Source organism: Anthonomus grandis, chromosome 11, assembly GCF_022605725.1.
Source record: "Anthonomus grandis grandis chromosome 11, icAntGran1.3, whole genome shotgun sequence".
In the NCBI taxonomy this organism is placed as follows: domain Eukaryota; kingdom Metazoa; phylum Arthropoda; class Insecta; order Coleoptera; family Curculionidae; genus Anthonomus; species Anthonomus grandis.
Window position 1 is genome coordinate 27,058,976 of NC_065556.1, and position 25,050 is coordinate 27,084,025.

The following is a 25,050-nucleotide window of genomic DNA, read 5'->3' on the forward strand; positions in this document are numbered from 1 at the left end:
TTGAAGGAACTTCTGGTGTGATATGTCGATTTTGTATCATATCACAGCCAGTAGTTACCTACGATATGGAATCCCGATTACATCAAACCGTGGGAACCACGAAGTTAGTTCTCGAAGAAATTGGTCTTACTTAATTTTATTTTGGCCTATTTTTACGATTTCTGATCGCAATTTCATAGTATCCGCTAGAGAAAACTTTTACAAAAATAAATAAACATTTTAATTTGGAGCGATGATGCGCGCGTGTGGTGTTTCTGGACAAGTGGCCCACGCTTTTTGGAAAGGTGCCAAATTCTGGCCCCCCTCGACACTCTCGCCGATTTTTCCGAATTAAATTTGAAACACTCGCTCGATCGTTCTGTTATAGTGTCTCGCTTACGTAAGTGTTCTCTTGCGGTCAGTTGTTTTTTCTTTTTTGGAGTCTTATAAGCAGTAGGTAAATACCTTAATCAAGTATATTATTAGTAGAGCTTTTATAAATAGTATTCAATTAAGTAGGCTATAGGAAAAGTATATTTTCCGTGACATTAGATGGTGTTTATATTATTTTCTATTTTGGGGTCTATTACATACTATTGATACAATTAGGGTTTTAAATTATGCGCAAAATGTATTATTCCAAACTTACACGTAACGTACATAATCAATTCTCGTAGACTTTTATTATTCAGAATGACTAACAAGCGGTTTATAATGTATGTCGATATAAGTTGAACATCAGGTTCACTGTTCTCTTTATTATCTTTGGGATTTCCAAAAAAAACAGCTGAATCCTGTTAAGGCTATAAAATTGTAATTACTTGTAAACGTGGCATTTTTTATACAACTCATTATCACTTGAACCTAATTTCCCAAAGTTTCTTATTAACCATTTCAAAATATGTACATGATTTCTAAAATTAGGAGTTACTCAAGCGGGCGATAAAATTGTGAAACCATATTCACTGTATGCTAACAATATTCTAGGGATATGTTATGTATGGCCGCGTGGTTTGAATCTTTAGATTTGAATTTCTAATGCATGTCGATCGTTTTTAAGAAAATGATTTCGCCGGGAGAAATCGAAGATCCACAAATAACCAGCGAGCAATTGCTCTCCCTAAAGTCGGACATCCGGATCGTGAACATGCTGGAAGAGTTGGCGCACAAACACTGTCCCTCGCAGTATCGGGACATCGAGGGCGGCGGAAAAATCGCGAAAAATAAGGAAAAGGCCCTGGGGTTCCGGGAGGACGGTAGGAAAATGCTGAGACAGAAGAACCACTTTAAGGCCCTGTTGGCTTTCACACAGTGTATAGCCAACGCGGAAGACAAGTCGGAACTTTTGGGTTTGGGATACGGCGGCAGGGCCGAGGTGCTCTTTGAAAAGGGATATTTTCGCGAGTGTTTACAGGTATTGTATATGTTTACATAGGATTTATAAATTATTTGGTTCTTATATGTACAGTAGTGGCAGAAAGTAGAGCAACTTTTAAAAAAATAAAATTTCTTGACAACTAACAAAGGAATAACAATGATATTTATCCACAATACTTTTGGTCAAGTAGGTAGTCTTAAATCAGATAAGAATTGATCTTCTAAATATTTCTGTTTATTTTTAAACTGATAAGAATTTGTGTACCTGGCAAAAAGTAGAGCAACATTTTTCTTAGAACTTACAAATCGAATAATATTAGTTTAATTCCAGCTGTTTACCGGTTGCATTAAAAGCAAAGTTAGTTTACAATGCCTAGAGGACGGCCTTTATCCGTTGATTTAAAAACACGAATTATAGACTGTCACAAAAATGGTGAAAAACGAATCAATATTGCAAGAAGGTTTAGTTTGAATAAATCTATAGTATCGCGAATAATTTCACGTTGTGTGAAGCATGGACATGGTTTACCTAGAAAAAAAAACAGGAAGACCAAGAAAAACCGATAAATATCAAGATAAACAAATTTTGAAAATATCTCAGAGTGATCCATTTTTGGGTTCAAGTAAAATAAAGCAGCGTTTATCAGAAGCATTAGGCGTTCAGGTATCTTCAAGGACAATAAGAAGTAGATTATGCGAGGCCGAATTATTTGCAAGACGTCCAGCAAAAAAGCCCTTATTATCTGCAAAAAACAGACGATCCCGTCTTCTTTTTGCTCGATTTCATTTGCACTGGACAATTAATGACTGGAAAAAGATAATATTCAGCGACGAATCAAAGTTTAATTTGTTTCAAAGTGATGGAATAGCATATGTTCGACGTCTTGCAAACCAAAGGTTAAATCCCAGATACACTTGTCCAACAGTAAAACATGGTGGTGGATCAGTTATGGTGTGGGGCTGCTTTTCCGGTTTCGGAATGTGGCCACTTCATAAAATTGATGGGATAATGGATAGATTTATGTACAAAGATATTCTGGAAAATGAAATGGTTCCATATGCAGACGAGAAAATGCCCCTTAGGCACATTTTTCAGCAGGACAATGATCCAAAGCATTCTTCTAAATATGTAAAGGCTTGGTTTAGACAGCAATATATTCAAGTAATGGACTGGCCAAGTCAATCACCAGATTTAAACCCCATTGAGAACCTATGGGAAATTTTGGATAGGAAAATAAGGGGGAAAACTTACAAAAATAAGGACGAATTGTTCAATGCATTACACGAAGCTTGGATTAATATGGACCCAGTAATAATTTCTAGGTTACTGCAATCTATGCGCCACCGTTGTGAGGAAGTTATCAAAAATGATGGATATTTTACAAAATACTAAAATTGTAATTGTATTTCAGTTTTTACTAAAAGAAAAACATCAATTCTTAAAAAGTTGCTCTACTTTTTTCCGCCCCAGAATTAATTTTTGTACATAAAAAATATAAATAAAGAATATTAAGTTAAGTTGTTGATAGATTTATAATGCTTAGATCTTATTGGTATTATATTTCCAATATGATTGTATTTTCTTACTAAATAAAATAGATGTGTTTAAAATAAAGAAGTTCTGCCACTACTGTATATATGAGGCGATTAAAGTAAAGGTGGTATAAGTAACTTGAATATGATTTTGAGATACAAAAAGTTCTACAGGCAGACACTTTAATCAAATGCAGTATGGACAATGAAAATGCATTTTGGGTATTTTGGTGTACTAAGGACCTATGTATCCATTTAAATTTTATTTCTAATTTTAAAATTAAATATTAAGAAAAAGATGCTATTGAGGTTGTTTTTAAGCGGGTGAAGTGATCTATATTACTTTGCCTTTAAGGAAATGCAATGAAAACCTTATATGTTGTTGCAAAACACGCGTTTTGTTATTATTTTAATAAAGTAGACACTCAATACCGTGAACTCAAAAAAACAAAGGCTGTTCACATTATCGATTTATTCACGTTAACGAAGGTTACACTTTATGTGTACTAAACATTTATAATTATCAAAAGTAACAGAAACAAAACGTAATTAACATAACAAAGTTCATATTCTTACTTAAAAATATTATTTACTGTAAAGAAAAAAAGATACAACAAATTTCAAACTTTAAGAAATTAGTTTTTCTTAAAGAAGTCTGAAATTTTTGTTTGTTTTTTAGGTTGTTTTACTTTTATCATCACAGCTTTCTCTCTTAATTTTTTTAAGACTACAAGGTCATTTATGTCAATTTCTTTTTCCTCTGCTGTCCACAGAATCGCTATATTAAAGGCATTAATTGCCCTATCTAATGAAATTTTATTTGAGGGTTCCTGTTCAACCTCATTTAATACTTCTGCTTCATCCGATTGACATTCTTCAATGTCGTCCTCTGCAAAATTATTGTCACACTGATTTCACTCTGCAATGTCAGAATCTTCAAAAGTTTGATTGTTATCCAAATTAAGACTTAATATTCAAATATAAAATGACACAATTTACCTGAGGTGTCAATGTTTGTAAAAGACCAAGAGATTCAGATATGGGTTTCTGAGCAGTGCTGTTTTATTGGTGTTTTAGGAGAGAAAGAGGTACGTTTTCATCATCACTGTCTACATCATGTGTAGAGGGCACCACATTTAAAATGTTTTTCCAACATTTTTTGATAACTTAAGAATCAAGATGATTCCAAGCAGACATTAAATTGATCACTGCATCTTTTATTGTCAGGTTTTTTAGGGCATCAATGACATTCGTATTGTTGGCCACTATGGATGATAGAAGACCTTTTCTGTAGTAAAATTTTGTTAGCCTAATAACATTTTGATCCATAGGCTGTATGAGTGGGGTGACATTAGGTGGCAGGTACATGGTTATAATTTGTCCATCTTCACTTTTTAATTCTTCTTCGGTTGGATGCGATGGTGCATTATCCAGAAAAAGTAGAGCTTTCAATGGCAGACCTTTATTTTTTAAGAACCTCTTAACCTTCAAAAAATTAATATGGTTGTACTAATCATAAAACAAAACTATACATAAGGAAAACTTACCTGTGCCATTTTTTAAAAATTGCGGCAGTCATCCAAGCTGATTTAGAATGTTCATAGTCAACAGGACACTCGAAATTCTTAAACGATCTTGGTTTTGCCGCTTTACCAATCACCAATGGTTTAATTTTATGAAGCCCAGTAGCATTAGTGCAAGCCAAAAAATTTTTTCTTTGTTTCTCCATTTTCTACCAGTAGCTGTTTTTCCTGTTGACAAGACAACAAGATGTTTTTTCTGGTAATAATTTCCAGTAAAGTCCTGTCTCATCAGCATTGTAAACTTGATCCAATGAGATTCCAAGCTCTGCTATTTTATTTTTTAGAGCCATTTTAAATGGGTCTACAAGCTCTGGTTGAGATGACAGTTTTTCCTCAGAAATTTTTAAAAAATGAATTCCAAATCTTTGTAACCATCCCTCACTAGCGGTAAATGATTTATCCCTTTCATTGAGCTGTGAATAAATGGATTTTGCTTTTTCTTTAATCATGTCGCCACTTACCATTAAATGTTTATTCCGTTGGTCAAGAAACCACTTGTACAGTCTTTTTTTCCATTCTTGGAAACTGGTAACCCTTTAGGGTTTGTCTTTTACCTTGTCCAACATACGTGTTTCTAACAGCACTATAAATCAGTTCCTTTTTCTTTTTTATTTTGCAAATTGTAGATTTTGCCACACCATACTTTTTCGCTAAATATGTAATACCTTGTCCATTATTTAAGTCTTGAATTACAAGAGATTTTTCATAGAGGGTTAAACACTTTGGTTTTTTAAGCGACATTTTATTTAATTTACAAACGATCTAACACCAACACAATTTAAGTCACACTAATAAAAATCACTAAACTTTATAACCACTAAACTTCAAAACCACACTAACAGACAACGTAAACAAACGATGTCTAATTACATTAATTGTTTCCATTAACGGGGGATCGTTTGTTCACGGTATACGGTGGTCAATGCATAAAATAGTGCTGTTTCCGTTATGCGGGGTTTCCGCTATCCGATATTCACACTATCAAGTGTCTACTGTATAAGGGTATTTAAGTAAATTTGGAAGGATTCTTAAACATAGTTTTCATGAACTCGTTGCTTTCTTCCAAATTTGAAAGTGGTTTATCGTTCAACTGTTTAAAAAATTCAAAGTACTCATCAGAGACACTCTTTTATTCTGTTGATGAGTTTATAACCACGCCTCTGAATGAATGACAAATGTGCTCAGATCTTGACAGATTTTTTGTTAAATTTTATTGTACTTTTTTATTACTATTATAACTTTGTTCAGCCACAGTATTTATGTTCTTGTTAAGATGTCATAAGTATGTACTTGTTTGTATTTGATTTTAAATTTGTATAATGACTTGTAGGTATGTAATTTTTTTTCTTTTAATCTCTCAATTGTTGTTGAACTGTATTTTTAACTTCTGCATATACTATTTTTCTTGGTTTAAATTTGTGACTTGTGTAAGACTGTAAGGTTACTTAGCATCAATAAACTACTTTACTTTACTGTATTTTGACGCTGCAAACTCTTGAAAAAAATCCCTAAAAATGTGAAAAAATCGTCAATATTCAAAATTTCCAATCAAAAAACTCGACGTTTTCACTTTTCCTTTCGGCACCTCATATGATAAAAGCTGATGAAATATAACCAAACTCCGATAAACAAAAAAATATTTGATACTAAAAGATCTTATGGCCTACAATTTTACATCAGACCAGTTTGGTGCGCGATCGATTTGGGTCAAACCAATAATAATAAGCAAATCAAATTCGCGCTTACAAAACACGTTATATTAACATACCGAAAATCACGGTATATAGTAGAATTCAGAGCGGCAGTAGCCTTGTCGGCTATTTCGCAAAGCAATGACCTACTAGCCCATAACACATAAACATTTACTTCAATTAGCTTTTATTTTTTTTTAATAGCGTTTCGATCTGCCATTTATGTTTTAGGACATCGATCGAGCCCTCCAAAACAACTATCCCAAAGACCTCGTAGAAAAACTACTGGAAAAACAAACTGAAGCCCAATCGAACCAGTCGAGTCAACCGTTAAAAAAGTACCACGAAGAGACGCCGTCGCTGTCCCACCCGAACGCGAAAATCCCCTCGGCGTCGGACAGCGTCGAAATCCAAAACGACGGCTACGGAGGGCGTCAGGTTGTAGCAACGAAACCCATAGAAGCCGGCGAAATTGTGGTCGTAGAACGTCCGTATACGGTAGCCGTAGGTACTAAACCCTCTCAAAGGTACCTGCATTGCCACGAATGCTTGGAACGTTGCTACAACTTGATCCCCTGTCCGAACTGTAGGACGGCGCTGTACTGTAGCGAAAAATGCCGCGATACAGCCAAAGAATGGTATCACAGTTACGAATGCGATCTGTGCCAATTCGATTTCAACGAGCTGCTGAACGTTAAAACTGTTTTAAAAGGATTGAGGGAGTTGACCGGTGTAGGTGCTAACGGACATCAACAGTTTGATGGGACAGTTTATAAATCGGACAGGTACCATTAAGATTAATTAGGAGGGTTTGGTAACTAGGCTGGTAATTTGAACTCCGCTAATTTAACCCATTAGTGCATGAAGCAGGATGGAATAAGAAACACATAAGTTTTTTTATTAAACATTTGTTTAGTGTACTTCAAATAAGCAGGCAAATGTGGAAAAAAAACTAGAAATGTATACATTTGAAAAAAAGAACAGTCCCTTTGATATGCCTATTTAGTGTGATAAGCCTTGAAACATTTTGGGGTGTAAGCCCGCATTACATTTTACGCAAACAAAATTTTCCTTTTTTTTTGCAAAATGCACACCTTCTATCAGTCTCAGAATATTCCACCAAATGATTTATATTATCAAATCTAACATCCAGTGGTAAGGTTGGTCTTAGTTTCCCTTTTACACACTTTACGCCATGTGAATGCAGCAAAGCTAGGGCTATGTTTCTTCGAAATATAGCTAAAGAAGAACTTATTGGATCCTCAGGGTGAATTATTCTCATAAGTAGCCACGCATTTACTATGGACACATCAAAAAGATAGGCAAAAATTGGCCACCACCATTTTCTTTGTCTTATTCGGGTCCTATAGTTGGCAACCATGTTGTCTAATTTGTCTACCCCACCCATCCCTCTATTATAATTATATATTACATTTACCTTAGATTTAATTTCTCTGCAGTAACGTGGAGCTGTTTTGTTTGCAGATATGTCAAAATTTGAAGCAGCTGCTACAACTTTGTTGTCCTTCCATTCAACAACTACAACATCTTGACATACAGACTTATGACAGGAGCCTCTTTTTTCAGTTTTCCATTCTTGCTTTGACCTTAGTAGGCTATTTTCTACTCTATTTTCACGTAAAGTACCTGTGGCAGAGTAACCATCCTGAGACAATCGACTAAGTAATTTTAACGAAGTAAAATAATTATCAAAGTAAAATTGATAGCCTTCATTTGACGGTATTTTAGCTTGTTGAATTAGGGATATGACAACGTGGCCTTCTATTCCATATTCTTTATTCTGGAATAAGTTAAATTATTTTGTTTGCCCATATAAATATCAAAAGCTAAAAGATACCCATTGTTGGTACAAAGAGCCCAGTTTTTGAACCCAAATCTTATGGGCTTCCCCCTAATAAATTGTTTCGCATAATGTTTTCCATAATAAGGAATCATGCTCTCACCAATACTTAGTTTTTCAGCAAGACCTCCGTACTTCCTATAATTTTCATTTAGCCGCCCAATCGAAGCTTATAAAGTCTATCATCCTTATCTATTTTAGAATTATCGTTCATGTGCAAATTCCGTGATATTGTCTCAAAACGGTTGAGGCGAATACTTTCTGCTAATATTTTTGAATATCATTATTAGCTCCCCAATACATTCGTTTGTTTGGATATTTATTACACTGGTATTCATAGTCCATCTCCGAGAGAGTCGCTGAGATATCTCTCGCCGGCAAATATTTCGGCGGGCGAATAGGTGGCGAATCGCAAAAATGTGTATTTCATAATCGAACGCTGAAGAACCGCCGGCTGGCGTTACATCAGGTATATCCTCTTGTATATTCTCATTGTCCTGAATGAATATGTCGTCGAGATTATCGTTTACGTCAATGGCTTTATTATGTATCACCGCACAAGCTACAATTATTGTAAAAACCGTTTCCAATTTATTACCTAGACCTTTCGCCAAACAAGGAAATCGTCTTTTCCAGACTCCAAATAGTCGTTCCACTATATTCCTAGTTCTTATTTGGTTCTTATTGGTTCTTATTTTGTGGATGTAATAATGGAGTCATAAGATAAGGTAAACAGGGATATCCACTGTCACCTAATAGATATCCATGTAAGTGACCAGCTTCAAATCTGGCTTTTAAAACACTATTATTAAAAATCATACTATCGTGTTCTCGACCTGGCCATAAGGTCCATAATTTTTTACAATTTAGGCCTGCCTTTTTAATCAATTTGGGCCTGCAACCGCTTGTACATTTATGCTGAATGTACGTTTTCTGTCCTCCGGGATTTTTTATAGGAATATGCGTGCAATCAATGCATCCAATAACTTCAAGAAAGCGAGAGATTCGGTAAAATGCCTAATAAGTTCGCTGTTCCTCTGCAGGTGTGATAGGCATATTAATTTGATTTCGAGCTTGGTGAGCTATAACTACGGAAACTTTTTTTATTATTCTGGACACTGTTGGCTGCGACAAACCTCTTAAATCACCACAAGTTAAGTAAAAATTATTTCAGTTAATTTTTGAAGATTGTATAGGTTAATAATAGTAAATAACGAACTGCACATCATTATAAAAATCAAGTAAATTGTCAAGGTCCGTTATATATCTTCGACGAAGTACAGGCCCATGTAACATATTATTGATGTCATTGATTTCATCTTCTTCTGCATTTAATCTTACAATATCGTAGGCGTCTTCCATTATTATCGTTTACCAACGTGTTTACTTTTTGGCGCGTCGCGGAAGTACCTATCTACAAAATCCGATCGCCACGCTGAAATCTGGACTCACGCTGTCTTCATCCGTTAAAGCGCCGTCATCGAGAGGAATTAAGTAAATGGAGGCTTTTTCGGGCTCATCATCTTCTAATTCCAGCAGTAATTCATGAAGACTCAATCTGAAAACAAATCGAACTTCAGTGGCTAAAATGCATGACGTCCCTCAAAAGGAACGGAAAATTATAAGTCGTATTAGGCAAAAATTTTATTATAAGATAAAGACATACAAAATTAAATGCCTTGTTTTTGATTCTAATCAAATTTTATGGCGTTAAGTTTCAAAATATTACTCAAAAATAAAACAATACTTACCCGCCACGTGCTGTTGTGTATAAACTAGGGTTCATGCTGGTTTCCTAATACAAATTAAAATACAATATGGCACTGGAGTACGACTAGCTCGTTCAAAGTTCGTCAACAGACTACCGAAATAAATAAAAACAATATTTTAATGTTTGCGTAATAATTTAATTCCTGCAAGTCGATGGGTTTATAAATGGGCTCAGTTAATAAATTATTCACTAATGGGTTAATAAAGAAGACATACAGAAGGAGGTTTTTTCTCCATAGAATAAATTTCCAATTTTGTTGAGTCTATGAGGGAGGGTAACTCATCATATTCGAATTATGAGACAGTTTTGCCATTAACCAAAACTCGTTATTTTTACTCACGACACGTGTTTGGCTAACGGTGTTAGTGTCTTACTAAAACTACTTACAAATGGCCTTATACCCAAGCAACGCATATATTATTATCCCTAAACATATATTTATTAATAATAATAATAACTTGTTTATTTAGCATATTGGCGACATACAAGGCAAAAGAATTTGCCAATATATTGTTCCATGATCTGTCAGACAAGAAAAGTTTCAAAATTATAGTGTTTCATTGACCGATGGCATAGAAGTAATTTTTTGTTTATCATTATTTATTTTTGGAAGGCATACAGACACAATGGACTCATTTCTGGAGTACGATGAACCTGAACTAATAGATTTTTATCATCTGATATAATAAAATCAATTAATGTGCTGCTATTGTTTATTATTCTTGTAGGACTATTGACTAGTTGAGCGAATCCAGAACTATATACAGGGTGTCCGGAAAAAGGAGGCCAATCCGCCTGCCACATATAGGGTGGACCAAAATAATGCGACTTTCGTTATGCCATTTTTTAATTGTACGCTCGCTATTCAATATACAGGGTGTCAAAATGGGAAATATCAAAGCGTTTTTTTGAAGTTAGTCGAGTGTTTCATAAGATATTAAATTAAAATTGGATGTGAGAGGGTTTTTTGGAAAGAGAAATAGAAATCCGTTCATGTATTCGCTATACCTTGCAGATTGCGCCACCTGCGGTATATTGCATGTGTTAAAAATACCAACACTTTTTTGTACCCCTGTATAATAAAGTTCTAATTATCCAATATTTTCTTGTAAAAAAAAGTAGTCTCAATAAATGTCGGACTGAGAATCCGTTTCTGAAGTTAAGAAAATAAACGAATAATGATCCTAAATTATTTATTCTACGTGACCTACATTCATTTGTATACACATACAAGCCCTCTTTATTAGAGAAAATCTAAGGCTTTAAAAAATATTTGGTTTTTCACGGATTGGCCTCCTTTTTCCGGACCCCCTGTATACCTACTGTTTAAATTTAATATTTATACCGTCAAAATATTTGGATCCATTAAGAAATATTTCTACACTAACATACTCCTTCACACACTTTAATGTTACTCGCTTATATTTGATATCTTTCCTTATTAAGAGAAAAAAATGAAAAGTCTCAGTCTCAAAATATCTTTTTTGGTGTATTAATCAGGGAACACGTTTCGCTAATAAAGCATCATCAGAGCTACAATAAACAGAAAAACACACGTAATTACAATAAAACCTTACACTAAAACAAAATCGATGTGTGCGTGTTGTGGGTTGGTGACGAGAATGATTTATTGGATTTCTTGCCATTTATTAACTCCCTTCATAATCAGATCTCTTTTACGCTGGAAAGAGAGACAAACGAAAAATTACCCTTTTTAGATCTTCTTTTATACCGAAATAATAACAGTATTTCTTTTGAAGTATATCGCTGCAACAGATATTACAGGGTGTCATTGAAATGGTGTAAAAAAATTCGGGGGGTGATAGTACTCCTAAAAATTTTAAAAAAAGTTCCTATAACTATAGGGCAGAAAATGCATATTAAGGGAGTTAGGGGCATTGAAAGGGTAAATTTAAAAAACGGTTTTTTGAAATTGTGGGCTTAAAAAACGAGATAAAATTTCGAAAAAAAATCCTCTGCCATAAATTTTGACCCAAAATCAAATGGTGATACTGAAAAATAATTTGGAAAATCGGAAAGGGTAGTTTTTGCAAGGGTAGGGGGTTAATTCGTGAATAACTTTTTTTAGGTTATTTTTTTCGCAACGTGGGTTCATTTTTTAAAAACTACATACTTTTTCCTACAAAAAAGGTACTCTTGTTGCACATCGCCCAGAACGATGGTTTTCGAGAAAATTGAAGGCAAAAAGTTTGCTCTGATGGGTTGCTAACTGGTTAAACAACATAAACCTATGAAAGTTATGGGGTTTCAAAAGTAAACACGTAGTTATTAAATAATTAATTGAAAAATCTAAATTTTATGATTTTTAAAACATCTTATTGCTTTAAAAAACGAAATAAACCAATTACCAAAATTCCTTATTAAAATAATGCATTTCTTAATTCATTCATAGTAAATGTTCAAAGTGACCACCATTCATTTCAATGCAGACATCTGCTCTTCTTCTCCATGATCTGCGTACCCTGTGGAATATCCCTGGGGTTGTACGAATTTGATTGGAACAGTCGATAATGCGTTGACGTAGTTGCTCTTCAGTATTAATCGGCACTGAGTAAACCAAAGTTTTCAAGTGGCCCCAGAAGTAGAAATCTAATGGATTAAGATCTGGTGATCTTGCTGGCCAAGCTTGTGGACCACCACGTCCTATCCAACGCCTCTCAAAAACTTGGTTTAAATGATTCCTCACCGCTAGCGGAAAATGAGCTGGTGCACCATCATGCATAAAATACGTGATCTGCCTCTGTGCTATGGGAACTTCCTCCAAAAGTGCTGGTAGATCATGTATTAGAAAATTAAGGTAACTTTGACCATTTAGCCTAAAATGTTTATTATTATAAATAACAAGCGACTTTTCAAAAGGTGTCAAATTAACCTCGGGGGTAGAAAAAATGGTCCAATAAGTCTATCGCCAAGAATTTTTCAATTAATTATTTAATAACTACTTGTTTACTTTTGAAACCCCATAACTTTCATAAGTTTATGTTGTTTAACCAGTTAGCAGCCCATCAGAGCAAACTTTTTGCCTTCAATTTTCTCGAAAACCATCGTTCTGGGCGATGTGCAACAAGAGTACCTTTTTTGTAGGAAAAAGTATGTAGTTTTTAAAAAATGAACCCACGTTGCGAAGAAAATAACCTAAAAAAAGTTATTCACGAATTAACCCCCTACCCTTGCAAAAACTACCCTTTCCGATTTTCCAAATTATTTTTCAGTATCACCATTTGATTTTGGGTCAAAATTTATGGCAGAGGATTTTTTTTCGAAATTTTATCTCGTTTTTTAAGCCTACAATTTCAAAAAACCGTTTTTTAAATTTACCCTTTCAGTGCCCCTAACTCCCTTAATATGCATTTTCCACCCTATAGTTATAGGAACTTTTTTTAAAATTTTTAGGAGTACTATCACCCCCCGAATTTTTTTACACCATTTCAATGACACCCTGTATAATCCAATTTAACTCCGATTCCCCTTATCAACACAAATATGCAGCCTTTCATTCAATGTTTTACCGTTTATTTAAATTACCTCTGTCCAAAGACGCTTTTCAAAAAGAACATAATATTATAAAAATAATTGCTGTAAACAATAATTTCTCACTTTACAGCTTGAACAAATTATGTTACAAATTTTATAATAAATACTGTCCTATCACATCGTCCACCCACCGAACAACACCAACAATAATAATTTTAGATGCCTTAGTTATTTCGGCGGCTTTTCTCGACAACTTGCAAAATTGTTTAAGCCTTTTAGCCTTTCCATAGCTTTTAAAACGACTAACTCACTAAGAAAGAACCAAGTAAAGACGTGGGATAAAAGTGACCCTCTATCTAAATCGGATGTATATTGTCTTAATTGTAAGGATTGCCCTGCTGTTTATGTAGGACAATCAGGAAGGAGAGTATTCACAAGGGTACAGGAACACCTAAGCCTCGTTAATAAATTGAGGGACACCGACACCACAGAAACTAAGTCAGCATTCGCTAACCATTTATTATCAACGGGTCATAGTTTTTCCGTCTCTGAAAATGTTTCCATTGTTCACGAGTGCCCTAAGGGTAGAAAGTTGGATCTCTTGGAGAAAATGGAAATCACCAAAGCCAAAAAGAGTCCAAATTTGACATGCGTTAATGATGTTTTCACCTTTGAGCCAGGACTTATCTTTAATAATCTTGTTTCTGCTCACGATACGCATATATGCTTTTGACTCTTAATATTCATAAGCAGGGCTGGCCGGGTGGTTAACGGTCTGGTGTTTCACAGTTTAATTTTAACTAATTTTTAATTTGATTTTGTTTTAGTGTAAGGTTTTATGTGTGTTTTTCTGTTTATTGTAGGTCTGATGGTGCTTTATTAGCAAAACATGTTACCTGATTAATACATAAAAAGATATTTTGAGACTGAGGCTTAGAGTTTTATTTTTTTTTGTCTAGCTACGTAGGTCTCTTTGAGATAATGGACGAGTTTTTTCAATTTCCTTATTAAGATCATTACACCGCCTGTTCTTGTATTATTAATACCCACCACCTCCAGTTCACACATCTCTTCTACAGAAGACACATGAGTTTCAGATAATAAGTAGTAAAATTCTTGGTTTCTAACAATTTATTAATAAAACTATATTATCCTTGTTATTAAGATGCCCCTAAGAGTTTAGATAAACCAGATTCGAATTTTTATCAATATCTTTTTCTAATTGCTACTTCAAATATTTACCCCTTTGAAGATCAAGACCTCAACTTTCAAACCATATTTTTATACACTTAGGTTTATCTTCCAAGCAATCATGGTTACCAGTACATTTTGGGCAAACCATGCAACCAGTGCAATCTTTCATAATATGACCATACTTATTTCATTTATTATTTAACGAATTTTTAGTACATTTTTGGTTTTGGTATATTTATCAACCGTATATAGCCAATGTATCTTTATTAAACTGTAGAATATACGTATATCATATACTATTCTGTTTACAGAAGTCAGAAAATTTCGGCATTTAAAAAATTGACACGGGATTTACATATCTAGTTTTTAAACTCGATTACTACACCTCAAATATTTGATGGAAAAATCACTGTTTTTCATCCATATTATCCCAGCTAATAAAGCTGTTTTTATACTAAATATTCATATATAAAATTTAATTAAATAGTGTTATTAAATTAAATATTGCATATAATATATTCTGTAAAATCATTGTTTTTCATCAAAACAACCCTTACCCCCCCCACCCACCCCAAACATTTGCCCAGTAAGAAATTCTTTTGAAAAATCACCGTTTTTCGTTCATAATATCCAATCTAATAGCACTGTTTTTGTATTAAATATTTATTAATATATAATTATATCAAATTTAAATAAACAAACTATTTTATTAGCTTAGATATTAACCACATAACCAACTGTTATTCATGCTTATTATTTTGGAAAACAATGATTTTTGAAAACAATTTCTTACTGGTAAGTTGTGTGGGGTGGGTGGGAGGGTAAGGGTAGAATTAATGAAAAACGTTTTTTTTTGCAGAAAAAAAATTGTCTGAGAGAAAAATATACGTATATAATATATGATTCTATTTACAAATCAAAGAACATTTCGGAATTTAAAAAAAAATCATAAGGGATTTACATATCTAGTCTCTAAACTCGATCACTACACTTCAAATATGTGATAAAATGACCCCAATATCACATATCTGCCACTGTGTAGGATACGATATACTTTTCATACACCTATATATAGTGTAATAATGGAATCTAGAAAAAAATATGAAATGGAAGGATAACAATTTAAAAAAGAGCAATTCACGGAAACATCAAATGAAACGAGGACAAAGTTATGTCGTCACTTTGTGGAGAAAAGACTACCTTCTAAAAAAGTAGGGCAGACGAGGTTGCAGTGGCCATCTTTTACTTCATTGTCATATTTTCTAACCAATTTGAGCTCTATATTTTTTTCTTTAAGGGAAATAAATAAATAAAGTGTGTCCTAATAACACAAGAATATATTTTAAACTAAAACACATATTCTTAAAAAAAATTGAACCTTTTCATCAGTCTTGATTTGGTATCGAGGTAGAGTGGCCTTGACATTGGGGCACACTGGCTACTAACAAAGAAGTACAGATTAAAACTTACATTTAGGAATGATTACATTATATTCTAACCACTAAAGTCAATGCCGAACTTATAAGTTGTACGCAATCTGGACGTACAACCATAAGATTACCACAGATTTTTCCAGGGTGAAGTACCATTATACAAAGCAAAATAATAGGCGAAGGGTCCTGTTTACTTCACAATCTTTATTTAAAAAATCCCGACGCGTTTCGGTTGTTAAACTATTGTTAAGGGAAAAATGATATTATCACAAAATCTCCATAAAAAGGTTAAAAACAACGGCACACACATAACATCACAACAACTAATCACACCGTATATTTACAAACAAACAACGTTAGTTGTAGCAAAATTATGAATATACGGTTTCGTAAAACTTGTAAATATAACCTTTTTGTGGACATTTTGTGATATCATTTTTCCCTTGACAATGGTTTAACAACCGAAACGCGTCGGGATTTTTGAAATAAAGATTGTGAAGAAAACAGCACGTCTTCACCTGATTCCAAAATCTCTCACTTAACCTTTATAGTATTATCTTTCTTATTTTGTTTTTGTTTCAAACTCTCTTTTCGGCATTTCTCCATGTGTTCCTGTTCTATTCTATTCATTACGGGTGCGCTTGTCAATATCTCTTCCGTCCAGTTTTTCGTTGTTCCGTGTCATTACCTTTTGGATATGGTCGTAAATTTTGAGGAGGTATGAACAGAGATTCAGACTTATTTTAATCTACTATACTCACATTTTTTAAAATAAAAATATTAACTGAGATACAGTAGAATTACTACAAATAAGTAGTGACCACTGTGCCCCATTTTCAACCTGGCCACTGTATTTCAAACTAATCTAAAATACATATTTTTTTAGCCAAACCTAAAATATTTTGCCTTTTTACCTAAGATACTTTAATGTACAAGTATTAATATTAATTAAGTTTCTTTACGGAAAAATAATATGATATAAAATGGTAAAAAAAATAAGATGTACCTGAAATTTTCACACACACGTTTCAAAACGACAACAGACACTAACACGAGAATCGTAAATGTTAGAACGGGTACAGGAAGATACTAGATACTTATTATGGTGATTTACCCTCTTTATCCTAGGTGACCTAACATATAAGCCCAAGGAACAAAACTTATTCAAAAGTGACTAAGGGTGGCAACTGTAACCCGGTCTCCCCTATCTTCAATATTCAATCTCTTCACTTCCGAAATAGACTTCTTCAATAAAATCCGTTAATTTAAATAAGACAGGATTACTTCCTCCTTTGCCATGTTGCCAAACTTGCCTATAATCCATCCATACAGTTACCACTTTTTAAAGTTATTATTTTAAGATATGAAGAAATCCAAGTGCTTCAGACCAACAAAGAAAAACGATCAGTACGCGACTTATTCGAGGCAGCGAACGAGGCGTGCATAATTCACCACTTTTTGGCGAAATACTCCGATTTCTTTGCGAAATCGCACGTCACCGAGGAGCGCCTCAAGGAGCTCCTCTTCCATCACTATTTCAATACCACTTTGAATAAAATAAGCGTGGAAAAAACGAAAAAGAATTCAATAGACACGGAATTCCACGAAGTCGGCGAGGGCGTTTATGCTTTTGCCAGTTTGTTAAACCACCATTGTTACGGTAACGTTACGACGACGTTTTACGGGGCGACTTTAGTACTGAGGGCCGCCAAAAACATCAAAACCGGAGAACCTCTTTATTTAACTTATAAGTAAGTGTGGTGCTTGGGTATAAGAGGAAACATCAGACATCTTTATAATTTCAGAAATTACAACTTTGCTGAATACCCTAAACTGGTCAGATCCCACCAGCTGTTTAAATATTACCAGTTCACGTGTAGCTGCGAGGCTTGCGAGAACAATTGGCCCATCTTCGACTGTCTTAACCCGGGGGACATTGAGAAGTACCAACAACTGGCCGAACAGATTAAGGCCACTTTGAAGGATCCTAATGGGGATATCGACGGTTTACTACTGCTGGTTACCAATCAAGTTAAGAAGTTTTCGAACGCGGAACCCACGAAAGTCGATGTCAACGTTAAGCGGATATTTTGTGATTTGCTTAAGTTTTATGGCAATAAAATATCTGATTTTTAGTATATCCTCTTTGTTTGTTTTTCCTTTTTTTGTATTTGAAGCGTCGAAACTTTATTTATTTAGTTGTTGGGACATAAAAGTAATTGCTCAGAAATCGTTTGATCCATCATCATCTTCCAGGTATTTGAAATTATGTTGAAACTTCCCTGGAGTTTAAGACGTTTCTTCCAGGCAGTCATGGTTTACATCTTCCAGGTGCTTGGAAGAAATTTCGATTACTCCAAAAGAGGGTTTCACTATTAATATGTGATGAATGCAAGGTATTTATTGCTAGAATGCCATTTATAATCTAAAAAAGAAATTAAATTGTAATTAAAATCTTTCAAAACGAAGACATGCAATTGTCTTATAGAACAAGCCCATAGTAAAAAGAGCGGATAAGATATACGGAGTTCGATAGACCCTGCAAAGTTATGTCTTGTATACGAAACAGGAAATATTGTATAGAAATGAAGCAGAAAGAGTATATATATTACAAAGAGTTTTTATTACAGTAGTAGAAGATCAGACAATAAATCATAATTAATTAAGGTACGTGCGCCAAATATTGCCATTGTTCCTAATATCGCCACCCCTCCTTACTCAGCCAGTATCGAGACTAAAATTTAGATGGCAGCACCAAAAGTTAGTTTGATTTGTCGGCCATTTGTTTTACCATCGAAAGGTTTAGTCCATAGAGTAATTAAAAGTATGTAATATTCATTTCTCTATGGTTTAGTCTATGTCTTTCGTCAGACGTAGGAGCACGCTATTTGTTTTTCTTCTCCGCTTTATAAACAAGTTCACATTTTACGTTGATTGTAATACAATCTAACCTAATATTTTCTGGTATTTAATATTGTCAGTGCCAATATTAGGAACAAAATATAATTTTTTTTGTAGAATGCCAAGAAAAAGAGCTCAGTGGTCAGAAGAAGACCTACGCTCAGCGTTGCAAGCCATAGGGAATGGAATGTCCATCAAAGCTGCTGCCAAGCAATACAGTATACCTCGTACAACACTAGGCCTTCATCATAGAACCCAAAATTCTAAAAAAAAGCTCGGAAGGTCACCAGTATTATCTACAGAACAAGAAAATGAGTTAGTGCAAAGAATCCACAGACTAGCTGAGGTAGGAATGCCTATAACAAGCAAGATTTTAATGAAAAGTGTATTTTCTTATGCAACAGCAAAATACATTTCAAATCCGTTTTCTAAAATCTCGAATAGGGCTGGTAGAAAATGGCTCAAGTTATTCTTAACTAGGCATCCGGACGTATCGAAAAGTTGAGCTCAACAAATGAATATGGCGCGAGCCCAAAAAATGAATATGCCAATCGTTGATGACTACTTTCATAAGCTAAGAGAAACCATCGAAAAGCTAAAGTTATTTGACAAACCAGGTAACATTTATAATATGGACGAAAAAGGGTGCAGATTGACAATTCATAAGCAACCAATTGTTTTAGCCAGAAAAGGGGCAAAGCGCGTACATTTAACCGCACCCGAGCATGGGGAAAATGTGTCAATTGTAGGTTGTGGAAACGCACTGGGTCAATCAGTACCACCTTTTGTGCTTTTTAAAGGACAAAGGTTAAAACCGGAATGGTCTGATCACTTGCCACCTGGCTCAAAAGCAATTGTCACAAATAAAGGAAGCATGACATGTGAAGCCTTTATTGTATGGCTTACTCATTTTTCCTCATTCAAAAATTCTGGCCCAACACTACTAATATTCGATGGGGCTAAAAGTCACCTTGATATTTCTATAGTTGATGCAGCAGACCGCATGGGCATAACTTTATTTTGTCTTCCAAGCAACACTTCACATGAGTTGCAACCCATGGACAAGTCTGTATTTAAAAGTTTTGAGACGTTTTGGGATCAAGAAGTTTTGCAGTTTTTAATGATAAACCCTGGAAAAGCAATTACGAAAATGAGGTTTGGAGAAATTTTTACTCCCGTTTGGTTCAAAGCGATGATTCCATCAAACATTATTTCTGGTTTCAAAGCCACCGGTATATATCCATTTAGACCAGAGGCTATACCTGAAGAGGCTTATGCACTAAGTTTGATCACCCACAGAGAAGAAAACGACGTAGTAAATAATTCTCAAGGTGTATCAGATGTCGTGGAAAGTTCTTGCAGGTCAATTGAGTCTGCAGACAAAAACAAAGCAAGTACAAGCGGGTATCAAGTGCCAAAGAAAACTGTTGCGGTTCAGTTCGCAAACGCGAGTACAAGCGGATATCAACTACTAAAAAAACCGCTTCAAAAAAGAAAGAAGAGTCCCGTTTCTAGCACAGATACCGAATCACTATCGGATTTTAGTCTTGACGATATATCCGATGAAAATGAACCTTTGGTAAATTTGAAAAAGAAAAGTTTAGAAGATAAGTTTAGTCGAAACAAAAAACAGACTACACAGACTAAGAAACTTAACACCAGGGCTATTGGGAACTATGAAAGTGATGACGCGACAGACAGTCGACAAACAGCAATGACGATAAAATACCATTAAATAAACTAATACAAAAACAAAAAGATGTAAAGAGACTAACTAAACTGCCACAAAATAAAAAAGATGATACCATCACAGAGGAAACCATAAACTCTAATCAGAATATGGACTCAACACCCGACTCTAAATGCTTAGATACTTCGTTTAAAGATATTGGATTGCTCATTACCCCCGAAATCAAAGTACCTACAGTAAAAAGGAAGCCGGCTTTAAACAGTAAAGCCCAGCAAGTTACCAAAGATCTTTTCGCGCCAAAACCAAAATTGGATTCAACCAAAGTTGTCAGAGAAGCAAAAAGTGGTACCAAAAAGAAATCGAAGGAAAAATCAGAAGAACCGAAAAAATCGTGGTTTCGTTTTCTTTGTAACACCTGCCGGGAAGAAGATATGCGCTTGTGCATAGTTTGTTATAAATATGTTCATGAAGCCTGTGTAGGCCTAACTAAAAATGACAAAGAAAGGTTTATTTGTCCTTACTGTTCTTAATTTTTTTTAACTGTCTGTTCTATCTTTAATCTGTAGTTCCATAATGACTGAAGATCGCAATAAGAAAGTTTACTTATCTTTTAAGTTATCAATTTTTGTTGTCTTAGAATAATTTGTTACTTTTTCTGTAGTTCCTAATATTGACATGGGGTGGCAATAATAGCAGGTCTGGTGATCCCAATATTGCCATTGTCGACCCCAATAAAAACTTACATTAATTTAGTTTCTATTTAGTTTTTGGATTTAAATAAAAAATAATGTTAGAAACAATGCATTTTTATACCCGTGCGTAAAATTGTACTCACCTCTTAATAACAGTTTAAGAATTACTTATAAGTAAGCGTTAAGGTGGCAATATTTGGCACACTTACCTTACCTAAAAAAAAATCATAGTAAAATTTAAGTTATTAATAGAATAATTCAAAGTAAAGAGCATGGTGTGCATTTTACTTCATTTTCATAACTCTTCTCTCATAGATAGTTGCCAATAGAATAATTGTCATTTAATATATCGGGCACCCCATACGCTTATTAACTATGATTTGCGTGTCATAATAAAGCGTGTTCTTTAAGGTTTTTTTTATTATTATTTATTAATCCTGGCAGTCCTAATAAGAGACTGTTATTAAATTATTGTATTGTCATCGGTCCTTGATACGTATGCAAAGTTTCAAGTTGATCAGACTGTTAGAAACCAGTAAAAATTAAGCTTAAAGATTCAGTTACATAAATAGAACTCGAGCTAATAAAAGGGTGTTAAAAATGATTGGATATACTGGCGAACAATCATTAGACCAAGAGGACGGCAAAATTCGCAAGCAAAATAAATGAATTACACACAAGACCATTTCAAAGTAACATATACATCAAGTAGAGCAAGACTCAAAAATAAGTGCTGAATATTCGGAATAAGGCCTTTTTGATAAGAGGACACGTATTATGTATAAGAAAGTGTTCATAGACTGGCAATGTTTCCCAGTATATGAAAGTGTTTCATCACGATGCTATATTATTGCCAATGTTTTCATCCTGAAAGCAGCGAATGCACCAAGGATGAAATTTCTGGAAATTGTAATGGCAAATATATAGTACGCGCGGATGTGACCGCAATGTTTGCAATTGTGCATACATTTTAAAGTAGCCAATCATAAGTGTAAGCTTTAACTTAAAACTGATCACTCGACCAGGAATGTACGTACATCTTTGAAATATCAAATAGGAATTTTGAAGAACAAAATTGACTACAAATAAAAGGCATTTAACACCCATATGAGGCTCTCTTAGAGGAAATAAGCATGGAAAATAAAATTTTGGCAAAAAAGTGGACGAAAAGACGTTAGAATTATTTTAAATAAAGAATGTATTGTAGCGTTTTTTCCGTTCATTAGGTGTGAATTAAAAATAGTCAACTAATTTATTTACACTACGAAAATCACTCTCACCTACTATAGAGATATTTATTATTGAATCTCTCGCTAATATTTCGAACTTTACGTCTTTACTGGACTAATGTGGCTCCGTATATACTTATTACAGAACGCTGTTCCGGTAGATTCCCGCTAACCTTCGAGACGTCGTTCGGTGTACCACTTGTGTCATTCGGAGAATCAGCTGGTTTCTCCGTGTTTACATTATCGTTGGGTCGTTAGGGTATGATAAGTTTAATACATTTTAACATTAGAAGCTTTAATAAAAATAATGATAACTTAGTTATTGTTTTAGAGACATATAAACTGCAAAATATGGATGTTATTGTTCTTACTGAAACCTTTCAAATTGCATCAGTTAAATACTGTATTATTTCCTAGAATTTTCTTTTGCTCAATTGACCAATTCTAAAGCAACTACTTTTATCACCATTTAATATTGTAATAAGATTAATGGGAATAAACTATTTTCTGGACTAGTTTTTTTTAAGAAATTTATTTCGGAAAATAACCATGCTAGCACATTATACAAGGTTTTCAGAACTATGGGATCAAACTTTTGGGGATTATTCAGTGCAACAGTAGAAAACATTTGAGTATAGAGACCCATGTCCGGAAAAGTGTCACTACGGCCTAGTGTGGCCGCCGAGACGAGACGAGACGAGAGAGAGAAGACCCTCTCTCGTCTCGTCTCTCGCTTCTCTCGTTAAAACATAACAAAACTACCAAAAAAAAAAAATAAAGACAGGACGCTGATCTATACAGGGTGATTTAAAGGTAAGCGGAATCCTGTCGAGGGTGTAATCCTTGCGAAAAAATAAGGAAAAAAAATTAATTTGATACTTTAGTTACCATCAAAGTATGATCAAAAGAACTCATATTTACCTTCAATATTACTAGAATATTTATAGAGAAGATTAGATTTATATATTATGTATAATATGTATATGCATGATATTATATATTTGTATAGAAAAATAATAGTTATAATTAGGTAAATAATCTGTACATCGTATTTGTACACACTTGTAATGTATTAACTAACTTTGTTCTTTACTTGCTTTTGTACTTTAAATTTACTTATATGTACTACGTACATAAGTGAAGATCATGTTAAGATAAGCGTTACTATTTTTTAATAGTAAGTTGTGTTTGTACATGTTGTCGTTATTTTTTCTTGTCCTTAAAAATTAGAATAAAAATTGGCTTTTTTTTGGTAACACAACTTGTTTGATCATAACTTAGGTAATTTACTTGATTATTTTCAATTATTCAAAAATATAAAAAACCAAAACCTACACTAAAAAAAAATGAAAAAAAATATGCGGTCAAAATACAATCCGTTTGAATATTCTTAATGAATAAATGAATGTTAAAGTGACGCCAATCTTCCGAAACCGAGGTCTCTGAATCTAATAGGCTTTTGTTAAGCCAACAGGGTGTTTCCGAAATTAGGTACATAAACACACATTTTGTAAATAAAACACCTACATTTATTATTAGCGTATCGGTACAGAGTACTAAAAGTTATGCTTTTCATGTACCTATTTGAAAGATCATATTAAAATATTTTTTACGAGAGAGACCGAGAGAAACGAGAACTTCTCGTCGAGAGAAGGTGTTTCTCTAGTTTCGTCTCGTGTTTTAGTTCGAGAGAAATTTGTTCTCTCGTCTCGTCGAGACAAGACGAGAGACGACAATCTCTCGTCTTGTCTCGACTTGTCTTGCGGCAACACTACCACAACTCTAAAACGCGTTAAGATTTAGGAAGACGATGAATTGCCTAAATAGGATTTAATGCATTTAATTTTTGCCGTTTGTACCGTCACAATAATTGTTCAAAATCTCACTACACCAATTTAAACGTCGCAAATGATTTTGGCGGATTTGACTAAAAATTTGGTACTCGTTTTGAACGATTTCAGATGCTGCTATAATTCGTCCAATTAAGTCTCGTTTTGTTTCCACTGGAGTTTCGTAGACCTAATAAGACTTTACATGTCCCCACAGGAAAAATCAGGAGGCCAAGAAACTGCTCCAATGTTATCGTTTTTAAAGATAACAACACACAAGCGCCAACATTTTTGCATTAACATTGACATTGACAATTTAAACAATTGTTATGTTGCTATCATGTCCAAACGGCAAAAATTAAATGCATTAAATCCAATTTAGGCAATTCATCGTCGTTCTACATTTTAACGCGTTTTAGGGTCGTAGTGACACTTTTCCGGACACGGGTCTCTATACTCCAATGTTTTCTACTGTTGCACTGAATAATCCCTAAAAGTTTGATCCCATAGTTCCGAAACACCCTGTATAAAGTAATGTTTTACCATATACTGTTTTTGTTATTTTTGATACATTTGTTTGTAACGCCTAATTAACATACATGAAATGTACTAATCCCGTTACATCAAATTAATATTAAAATTTTACATAAATGGCAAAATATTTATGTACCCTCAATATAACATTTTAATATTGCTCAGATGTTAATGAGCTCTATCCAATAACTAAAGTTCCATACAGTTAATTTCCAGTCACTTCTCTGGACGTACTCCTGGAGTAAGATTACCCAATTT

The 25,050-nt window shown here is 34.1% G+C and overlaps 2 protein-coding genes across 3 annotated transcripts; both read left to right on the forward strand.

Annotated features, from left to right (window-relative positions):
• Window positions 1-274: 274 nt before the first annotated feature.
• LOC126742029 (SET and MYND domain-containing protein 4-like) lies at window positions 275-18,057 on the forward strand. 2 transcript variants are annotated; one of them, XM_050448553.1, is made up of 5 exons: window positions 275-436; window positions 1,040-1,393; window positions 6,395-6,948; window positions 17,279-17,668; window positions 17,723-18,057. In XM_050448553.1, exons 2-5 carry the CDS (start codon window positions 1,043-1,045, stop codon window positions 18,051-18,053), a joined length of 1,626 nt encoding a protein of 541 aa, XP_050304510.1. In that variant the 5' UTR covers window positions 275-436; window positions 1,040-1,042; the 3' UTR covers window positions 18,054-18,057. The 2 variants fall into 2 exon arrangements, with proteins under 2 accessions (XP_050304510.1, XP_050304511.1); XM_050448554.1 differs by having other exon boundaries at window positions 282-432.
• Window positions 18,058-18,949: 892 nt separating this feature from the next.
• Window positions 18,950-21,399, forward strand: LOC126742166 (uncharacterized). The gene is made up of 2 exons (XM_050448740.1): window positions 18,950-20,255; window positions 21,107-21,399. Exons 1-2 carry the CDS (start codon window positions 19,333-19,335, stop codon window positions 21,120-21,122), a joined length of 939 nt encoding a protein of 312 aa, XP_050304697.1. The 5' UTR covers window positions 18,950-19,332; the 3' UTR covers window positions 21,123-21,399.
• Window positions 21,400-25,050: the final 3,651 nt, after the last annotated feature.